At 34.8% G+C, this 11,312-nt stretch overlaps 1 protein-coding gene across 1 annotated transcript; it reads right to left on the reverse strand.

The window, feature by feature from the left end:
- Nucleotides 1-323: 323 nt before the first annotated feature.
- On the reverse strand, nucleotides 324-10,407 carry LOC140170261 (C3 and PZP-like alpha-2-macroglobulin domain-containing protein 8). Its single transcript, XM_072193634.1, has 5 exons — nucleotides 10,292-10,407; nucleotides 8,753-8,835; nucleotides 6,615-6,782; nucleotides 5,196-5,480; nucleotides 324-1,764 (listed from the first exon to the last, which is right to left on the reverse strand). The coding sequence occupies exons 2-5, from the start codon at nucleotides 8,823-8,825 to the stop codon at nucleotides 1,742-1,744; spliced, it is 549 nt and encodes a 182-aa protein (XP_072049735.1). The 5' UTR covers nucleotides 8,826-8,835; nucleotides 10,292-10,407; the 3' UTR covers nucleotides 324-1,741.
- Between the last annotated feature and the right edge of the window lie 905 nt (nucleotides 10,408-11,312).

The following is an 11,312-nucleotide window of genomic DNA, read 5'->3' on the forward strand; positions in this document are numbered from 1 at the left end:
TGAGAAGCACAAACGTGTATAACAATGGCCCATAGGATAGTACATACACTTCCGGTGTGGTAACCACAAATCACTACGTTTTTGTTTGCACCATTAGTAAACGAAACGTATCTCGAGCGAAAGATAAACTTCACGGGGGTAATGAGAAAACTATGAGCTTTCTTCTGACACCAACATCTCAGTCTTGATGAATACATATGGGAGATAAAGCTGTCGATCGGGTCATGGACCTTTAATATCTATAATTTTGAGAATTGAGTGGCACAACCCCAAGACTATTTTTACTTAAGAGAACACAGTATAAAACGAAAAAAACAACAGTATTGCTTTTACAAATATCATAATATTTAATTCTTTTAATAAATTAATAACAAGGAAATAAGAACATAACGGCTTCATAAAGGAGCAATGTAGTTAGAGAACATCATATAATTTGTTAGGTTCAAATCATTAAACACACTTTTAAACATTTAAATAGTAAAATTTTTGTTTATTTGCTAGAAGCAATAATTGTTTTACCTAAAAGGCGTAACTGCCAATATTTTGCCCATCAATCGAATGTTTTATCAAAGCTTCAAAATCTCCAAAATTCCACTGATATCCCTTATAAAATATGTCTCGTTTAACAACAACAACAAAATAACCCATTAACATTAATATGCCAGGAAATTGGCATCCCTAATCACATTGTCTGATTCGTGACTTGTACAGAAAAATAGATATTCGCTGTCTGTTAATTTGATGAGTCTCTACTTCATATACCTGAAAATAAAATAATTTCGATTAGATCGCCATCTTCCAACTTACAGATATAATATAAATAAATAAATAAATAAATAATTATAATTGAAAATGTAATCTAAAATGTTACCAGTCTCTGAGTGAGCATATGTTACCTACTACTACGAAATGAGCGTAAAGTCGCAAGTTGCTAGTTTCGAGACATCCTAGCTGATTGAGTTGAACAGTAGTGTGTCCTTCGAGAATGGCCCATTATTATGTCCCGATTCTCAAATACAGACTAGTACTGGCTTGAGCAGGTGCTTTGAAACAAAGAACACCAATGTAGTAGCCAGGGCGTCTTGAAACTACCAACTTGCGACTTTAGGCTCATTTTAGCAGGTCACATTATAACACATGAAAGATATCAGAGGTGAGTTATTACTTTAGATTGCTTTGTGTATAGTCCAGGTTGAAGTAACTTTTGTTACCAGTGTTTTATTAGTTTGTGAGAAAAATCCAAAAATAAACACAAATTTGCCTTAGACATTATTGTTCTCTTGATAACCATTGCAAATCACCAGCTAGGCATCTTGTCGTTGTCCACAGCTCAGATCCAATCTGAGGGAATCGACTCTTCTTAGAAATTTGAAACAAGTCAGATTCCTTTCCATGCCGAGGTTGTTGTCCTCAATGGCCACTTGTATTTGCTTTGAGGAGTAGTTTTTCCGGTAAGAAGTAATTTCATTGGCCAGTTATTAATATCGTTTAGCCCTTCCGATCAAATTATAATTTTAACTTATACATGATCAAATTAATAACATTTTCCATTTCAAAGAAAGTAAATAATTGTAATTTTAATTCAGCAGGATATCCCATATGCGACATGCAAGTTATGATAAATAATTTTAGACAATTACAAACTATACCAAATTTATTTATTTTCCCGAATTATTAATGTGTTAATAATAAACATAATTTTAAACTTTTCCGCGTGCTCTTGTGTGAACCTTTATTTCCACTATTCACCCTGAGGATCCGCGTCTGCAAGAAAAAAAAAACCACAACGGATTAAGTAGCAAATTATTTTCCATTGTCATTTTTTGTTTGCGATATTTCGTCGGCCGCGTCACATACTGACGTATTTGCAAAATACGCATTTCGAGAAAATCGAACGTGAAAATTTAGCGATTTTCATTTGCCTCATAATCTTGATTAAAATATTATTGTCGATTAAAACCAGGTTAACAGTAATGCAAATATACCATGTTTTCAATATAGTTTACTTATCACTATCAGAGCATAACTTAATCTGCAAAAAATCAATATTAAATAAAATACGTCACTATGTGAAAAGGACAAATGTCAATTTCGCCGTTCAAATGACAAATACGTCGCGCAAATACGTTAGTATGTGAAACAGTTGCGCAAATACGTCAGTATGTGAAAAGGACAAAATAGCAATTTTGCCGTGAAATTACAGAATCGCGCAAATACGTAGCGCAAATACGTCAGTATGTGAAACGGCAAGTTCTTCAAATTGCAGATACGATGTACTGGACTTGCGCAGTATAGGTGATCGGCAAATACGTCGTTATGTGATACAGACAATTCAAGGTTTTGTAAATACGACATAATTAAATTAATTAATATCTAACTAATTAAACAACTTTGAGGCATGGTTTTTTGGTGAATATATAGATAAGAACGTAGCAAACTAATATACCAATTTTCTCAAAAATGTTAAAAATGTCGAATACGTCAGTATGTGATACGGCCGACGATTTGTAAGAATAAAATTAAAATTTCATATAGGTCAAAATGAGATAGATACACTATACTACATGTATTATAAACAAATACATTGTGATATTGCAGTTTGAAACGAAAAAATAACTATGAAGCGACGAGGAAGATTAAAAAAAAGATAAGAAGAAACAAAAAAAGAAGCTAACAGTAAAGGTGTCCTCAACTTGGAGGACGTTATTTGTTGATGTAGGTCAAACTATACTTATTCTGAGACCTTGAAATGAGAGGAATACATTAGTTTGTTTATAACTAAATTTAGGCAACTTTTCATTTTGACTTTCTGTGTTGACCTTTGATCCTGAATATCACCATAATACCGGGAATTTGCTTTTGGTAACATCTTGAATGACTAACTAAGTGCGATAGAAAAGCTTGGAACACTTGAAACCAATACTTTTACTTTTATCAATATACTTATAATACTATACACACATCAAATTAGACGAGGTATTGTTGGTCGAAGAAACCTAAAAATCGATTTTCATTATCTAGATTGAAAATTGACGTTTGTTGTTTTGCAAAAGTTCAATCCACAAATCGTATACTCTGCAAACTTGCTTGATTTATTGTTGTTAATTAGTTATGTACGTTTTACAAAAGTGATGTTGTTTCAGCCCTCTTCACAACGTAACTCAAGAACCGCAGCACCTATAAAAGTATATCTGTGATATTTGAATTCTTCTACACGCTCGCTATGAATTGAGCAATGCAGTTTTTGCCAAAGCTCACTACCATTCGTAAGATGCTGTGAACTACCAAATCATAACAGATTAAAATAATTAATAACCTTAATTGATGTTAATTTTAACTGTAAATTAATAACGTCGTGAAAAACGTTACTCTGATAATCAATATAAATAAATAAACACGAAATCATATTCATCTATGCAAAACAACAAGCTATAGACCATAGAGGCCAGAAATCAGTCAAAACATTAAAGGCTGGGGTATGAACGTTTGGACAGTATTTATTTTGGGACATTAGAGCACATCAGACATATCGAATTGCATTCTGAATACGAAGAATGTCATTCTGATATCAAATAATTTTGATTTTTGAAATTAGCAATTTAATACACATTTTATGGCAAATCATTAAAAATTGATATTTTTGATATTTAACAGTACTTGAAGTAAACTTTATAAATCTGATGATTTATACTTAAAGTGTATGTAGGTGGGATAAAATTGAAATTGAAAATTTTGACCTTTCGTATTGAAGATATGGATTTCTTTCCCAAAACACCAAACAAAAATAAGGTCTTTTTGGGAAAAATCCATATCTTCAATATGAAAGGTCAAAATTTTCAATTGACCGTCGGCTTTTCCTCCCTGCTACATACACTTTAAGAATATATCATTAGATTTATATAATTTACTTCGAGGACTGTTATATATCAAAAATTTGAAAAATATCAAATTTTTATAATTTGTCATAAAATTTGTATTATATTGTGATTTTCAAAAATGAAAATTATTTGATATCAGAAAGACATGCTTCGTATTCAGAATGCAATTCGATAGGTCTGAGGTGCTCTCATGTCCCACAAAAAAATACTGTCGAAACGCAATAAACGCTCATTTTAGATCCCTTAATTCTTCAAACAAAAATTACCTTCCAACGCCTCTGGTATAATCAATTTTGCGGCTATGTTATTTCGGTCAGCCATGGGGAAAGGCCTCGGGAATAATAGTTATGTAACATACTTTTTTGCCAGTTTAAGTCCAAAACAGTCCTGGTATTAAACCTGATTGACAACCTTATCACCCACTTTACCTCATCAAAATGCTGATTTTGGTGTCAGATGAAAGCTAATATTTTTCTCATAAACATATTGAAATTGGGCGTTTCAAATTGGTTTTCATATCGGTATATTTCCGAAGAAATCATCAAAAACCCGTCGAATTAGTCTCAAATGTGGTATACCACATTTGGGATTAATTTAGCAGTTTTTTGATGATATCTTCGGAAATATACCGAGTTGGAACTTCTAATTTCAATATGTTTATGAAAAAAATAGGGCCTTTCACTTGAAATCAATATATTTACATGATCATATAATGATTACCATTAATAAAAAACATTGTAGACTACCAATATCGGTATGTCAGTAATTCCATTAGGAATTAGTTACATTTACAAAAAACATTTACATGTTCTTTTTGCATGAGTGCTTGAAAGGGATGAAATTTTATGTTAAACGTAAGAATTTAATTTTTCCAACTATATCAGGTCACATTCCTTTAAATGGAATGTATCAGAAGTTCCATGACGTCCCAAAAACGAAATTCCGTGCATTAAGAAGCTGACATGTTCCCTCCAAAAATGTTGGAAATTTCATACCTTGACCAATATTTCGTTTATTGGACGTCATCAGAGTTTTGTTTGTTTCCTTACTCATGTTATTGGTTATAATTCTTATATTCACGAATACTGATGATATGAATACTTTTTTCGTAAAAGCTAGTAATTTTAGTGTGAGCTGAGATAATGCATGAATATCTTGGTCACAAAAAAACCCACTTTTCAAATGACCATCCCAGCTGCATACGTATAATTAAAGACCGAATTATAAACACTAGTTTGCGTCTGACGTCAGGGCAACGGCGCGTTGTGATTGGTTACTGACCTGCGCAGTACGTCAGTTTTGGTTATCACGACTTACCTTGTTCAAAGATCCAGTCATTACAAAACTTCCAGCTACCTTCGCTTCCAGTCGATATTCCTACATACTGATACTGAGTATAGTCAATGTCTTCGGGTATTTGGAAGCGCTCAGGTGCGCCATCACCAACTCTGACCTGCACAAAGTTGTTTTTCACCGAAACACTAAACTCGCGGTATTCGTCGGCGCTCAGAATATCTGGAGTATCCATGGGGATTGGTTCGCACTCTTTGCAAAGACTAATAGATGAAATTTGAGTTTCATCATCTCCTAATGCTCCAATAACTGCAAAAACATTTAAGCAAATATCAATATGGTATTCAGTTGTTAAAGTCGTGAAGAAAAACGAAACTAGTGATAAATGAAAAGCAAAATCTCTTTCAAATATGTGATAGGGAACATTATAATAAATTCTATTACCCCCACGACCCATTATTCAAAATCGCGCACTGTGATTTGTTGAAACGCGTCACGTGACAGACCATTAATTAGCGATAAAGTGTCAAGGGCAACAAACTTTATGTTCTTCTATCATCACAGCGCACAGCAGAGTGCACAGCACACCTGCTTATGTAGGGGAGAATGGAATGTCAGGGGTGTGTTATTGTATGTGCATAGCTGCTTAGGGGAGATTGGAATGTTAGGTTGTGTTATTGGAATGTGCATACGCTTTGGCTACGCGTGTGCGCTCCACCTTGAGGTAAACAACTTGAAATATTTGGGCAAAAGATTGGATATTTTCTCTTTAAATCACACTATTTTGTGGTAATAGAATAGAAATAAAGGGTGCAGCATTATCCTTTACATGCAAATAATGTGTCCTCGGCAGTAAAACGTTTAAATAATGGGTTCGGTTGCGCCTCACCCATTATTTACGTTTTACTGCCTCAAACACATTATTTTCGTGTAAAGGATCGTGCATTACCCTTTATTTCTTAAATGTGTCGGTCATCTTACAGTCCTCTATGGCAGTTGAACTTTTATACCAAAGTAGCTGAAACAGTCCAATGATTTTTATTATCAAAGACAGAGATCAAAAGATTTTATCGCGTCTGACGTTACTGTCGATTACGATCCTTGATTGGTTAATAGCGCGTAAAAGGAAGGCCGATTTATGTGGTGCCGATCGGAGAAAAGGAATATCAGTAATTACGTACTTTTACAAGGTGAAAAGCAACATTTCTAGGCATTGTTGACATGGTGCCTTCGCGAAAGAAAGTTTCCTACTATAAAGACCTAACTTTTGAGATGTTTTGTGTGTTTGAACGTGCAAAATTAACAATAAGGCGCCCGGTTATACAGGCCGCGTTCAGCAAGTCATCATCACGACACTTGTAAACAAACCGTGCTCGAGTTTGATTGACAGATGACGTCAGACACGATAAAATCTTTCCATCTCTGTCTTTGATAATAACGTACCAATTTCAATCATATCCTTGTGATCCCCTTCGATTGGTGAAAAGACGATATGTGCATCGTTGGCAGCACGAACACTAAATTTAATGCCCTTCGCTCCTACTGGTACCTGTACATCAGGCTGCGCATACTGGAAACTAGAGTCGCCCGGTGTGTCAACGGTTTGACAGCCTGTTCAGTGAAATAAAAATGCGGGAAAATGGGGATAAATACTTTCGTACTTTCAGACTATAATATAATCTTTCGGCATTGAGTTAGAGACTTGCACATATTCATTCGACCTTATGTTAGCCGGGGCACAAAATTTACACTCTTCGCGCCGATGTAGGGTCAACGGCAAATTAAAGTTGTCTATTTGAGTCATCAAAATTTAAAAATAGCCATAACGGCATATCTGACAAAATACGTATTTCCTGAAAATGCATTTTAAATTTTACCGAAATGTATTGTCTCTGTACTCTTAAAATGAACCCTGGCGAAAAAAGGGTCAACAATTATTAACTCTCTTCACGCGGGTGTCGACTGCAGACGACAAGTTTCAAATTACAAAAAAAAAAAAAAATCAAAAATTTCAGAAATGTAAATTTTCATGACCATATTTGGAATCAGCATGAAAATGCATTAAAATGAGTACAAACACGCCTTTTATTGATCCAGTAGTTCTTAAGATAGCTCTTGATATTTTGAGAAAATATTTCAAAACTTGAACTTTTTCCATTGAAGCGCATGGTTAGCACGCAAAGCATTAACAACCGCCTGTCAGCGGGACGATTTGAACATGTTGCCCCACAGACATACTTTTTTTGGCTTCAAAAGCCACCAACATCTGCTCTATAATGCTAGCTTTTAATTGACACCTTACTACCCTAGTTAAAAATATGGTATATATATATATATATAACTATGATCCAAAACTGATTCTATGTTATTTATATTTATTTGCCTCGTTATAATTATTTTAATATATCTCAAATCAAGGAAATGGGTGTAATAGGTTTTGAATATCGTTAATCTCATTCAGAATTTTCCGCCGTAGAGTTCAAACATGTATTTCTTACTCGTCAAAGCGTTGACCAGGGGGTGTTTACAACACAGACAAAATACTGCTGCGCAATTAGGGTTGCACAATTTTGTCGACCATTATATGTGACGTGTCATGTCAAAAGGAGACACTTTTGGGCAGGTTATGAATTTTGAGTTTTTACATATCTTAAATATAGAGATATTTTGCTCCACAACGCCGTTTTCCCCAATGAAATCGGACATTCCTAAGCGAAGATATTGAGTTCGAAAGTTATGGTATTATAAAATTGGAAATTGAGATATCGGCCTTTAAAAATATTATTGACAATGTTGAGAGTAGGAATTAACTTGAAAAATGTCTCAAAAACTACAAGATGCCAGTTATATTCCGGTCTGAAACTATCAGACAATATTTTTAGCATTAATAACATCGCAAATTTGCAACAAACCCAAATTGTGAAAAAATCACCCAGCGGCAGATTTTTGGCTATTTCTCCATTTATGATCCTGCCCAAAAGTGTCTCCTTTTGACATGACACGTCACATATGGTCATAAATTACAAAAGATATACAAAGATATGTTCAACAAAGTAAGTGATAGTGCAAGCATTAAACGGCCAACACACCAAAGTGACCAAGCACGACTTACATTCTGCTCAGAAATATATGAATTAAATATATATTAATAATAATTAATACAGACCACTTTTACAGAACTTACACGGATTCAAATCAATTTTAGGTATATATATTTGACCTTGGTCATGCTCTTTCTGAATGCCAGCGGCAACTTGATGAGGAGATGATTGTGAATTTAGGAATCACCTTCTTGGGTTTGAAGAGGCTTAGTGTGTAACACTTTGATAGCTTTATATTTAGGCACAGCATCTTTGTTGGCCCTATAGCCCTATCGGTGCCCGAAAAGGTACCAATGGCACTTTTTATCGTACCCTGAACATATGTACAGTGCATTCGTTGTTTATTTAAATGAAAAACAATAACACTATGCAACTGTCAATTATTATGCTTGAAACAATTTATTGTCATCGGTACATAACCGGGCACAGATAGCTCTATAGTACCAAATTCGATGTGGTGCCTTAAGGAACCATGCATACCTTCTTCTGATTGGCCATATACTGCTGCGAGAGCACACACCACAAGAAAAACGACTGGTAGTCTGGAGGTCATCTTTTAATATCTACACAGACAGATATATAATTCAATTATGGAATTTGATTAAACTAAATGAAATGAATATTTCTATCAACTCTAAAGAAACAAATTTCAGTCAAATCAATCCAATTCGGGTCAACATAGCAACAACGGCTGTAAACAGTTGTAATTTTAATCTACCAAAAACGTTGGCAACATATTAAGGGGCTGTGGAATAACAGCTTCCCATTGCACATGTGTGGGGTAAGACAAGCGAAGCAAAGCGCCTAGCCCAAGGGCGCAACACGGTAGTGGGACGGGGAATAGATCCCACACACGTCGAGCAAGCTTTCAGATTATGAGACCAATGCCGTAATCACTGATCCACCGTATCCTCATTTACTAAGGCTTTTTACAACGCGTAAATGTGTGTCAAAAGGTGTCCCGTAAATGTGTGTCATACTTATTGAACAGCCCCTAAAGAAACTAGCAAGGTTTAAAAGCCCCCACCTCGGCTCAATTGAAATGTGAACACTAGGCGTGTGATATGACGAAGACACCTCTATCGACTTTAAGGCGTAAAAGTAGTTGCCAATTTTATCACCAAATTCTAAATGTGAATTTTGTAGTTAAAGAGGGCCTATTGATGGTGAGGTGAAAGGAAATGTGAATGAAAATTAAACATCTTTATTTGATACAAAATAATATCACAGTGTATATAGCAAAGGGTATCACAATAGCAAAATCAAACATTTTCCTTTGATAAAAAATAATATCACAATAGCAAAGTATGTTTTAAAATTATGTTATCCTTGATTTATGACAATGGATTGTTTAATAAAACATTGAGAAAAAAATCAGGTTGTCCCCGGTTTTGAACTGGGTGACAAAATCTGAAGGTCTAACGCCCTAGCCGCTGGTCACTGTTATAGATCACCATGTAAAAGTGCAATGTTTAATATATGAATGGATGCTATTGTTATATTGTGAAATGTTTAGCAAAAATGTTTTACAATACAATTTTGACAACATGTTCCTATACTGTTTCTTTTTAAATACAAATCTATTTAACAACATTCAGGGAAGCAAGTTTCGCATGGGTAGACTGACACAATTATCGTTACTTTCTTATGCAGGGGAATTGAGCTAGTTGTGAAGCTCAATTCTTCCACGAGAACACTATACACTCCATGGTTCGGCTCGGCGAACCGCCATGCACTCATGCACCAGATCGCATGGCAGTACGAGTTCGAGTCCCCGCAATGCAGCATCATAATTTTGCGGCTACCACTGCAAGTTTTTAATGACAACTTGTAAAGAACGCTGCATACAAACATACACACGTGAATAAGGTCAATAGAGCTTAAAAACGATCATCCACGATAGAATAAAGCCAATAATGTACATTTCAAGCAAAGATACAAATGAAGTAATCATGTTCGACCTGCTACGTTTTTCATAAATGTATTACATTATTACACAAATTGCTGAAAAAATCTTACCTTATCAGTAGACCAAGTGATACAACAATGAAATTAGCGAAGTGTTCTCTGCTATGAAAACTTGAATAGTCTGATAGCATTTGTAATGTTTCTCTTATCTTAAATACATTATCTATGTATCGATCAATATCAGATGTAGACATTCTGCTAGCAATAGCATGATATTACTTACCCCTAGGTGTGACCTGGGAGGTGCAAATAGACCACACATTTTTCAATTATCAATCACTAATGTTTTATTTAAGTTGTCAAAAATAATCACAGATGTGATCATAACACAAAATAGTGTAAGAAAATAGAGACACAGATCCTAAAGTAGGGGGTTACTCACATAGCCAACAGACTCAATGATTATCATTGAAGACTGAGTTCTGCAGTCTATTGAATATTCCATATGAGACTTTCACATGTCTACACCATGACACCTTGTAGTGCTGTTCTAGTGCCCTAGTCTAGTGTAAGAAAATAGAGACACAGATCCTGAAGTAGGGGGCTACACAATAGCCAACAATGGCTACCATTGAACACTGAGTTCTGCAATCTATGGAATATTCCTAGCAGGTCCATATGGGAATATAACAGTGCTGTTCTAGTGCCCACGCATGGATCTGGCAACTACGGATCAGATTTTCCACGGATGAGTGAATACAAGTGCTACACAAGAAAACAAAATAATACCAAAAATTAAAATATTCTGTAAACCACAAATTTGGTAATATCTCCGCGCCATGTCATAAGAAGAGAGGAAGTATGCACATACAAATACATAAGTATGTACTTAAGATATATATTCCTTTATTTTTTTCCCGCAATTAACAGTAATAAAACAAGTTATACTCAAATACTGAACGAAGTGCCATTCCTAATATAGACTGATCCTAAACATTTACCACATGGTAAAACACATACATACTGTAAATGATGATAAATGCGTTTACGACAGTCTCGCATCAGTTTGTTCTTTCCCTTTATCTTAAAGGGTAGGTCTATTACAAAAACAAGTTTATCTCTACTCGAAGAG

The sequence above is a fragment of the Amphiura filiformis genome, chromosome 14, assembly GCF_039555335.1.
Source record: "Amphiura filiformis chromosome 14, Afil_fr2py, whole genome shotgun sequence".
NCBI lineage: Eukaryota > Metazoa > Echinodermata > Ophiuroidea > Amphilepidida > Amphiuridae > Amphiura > Amphiura filiformis.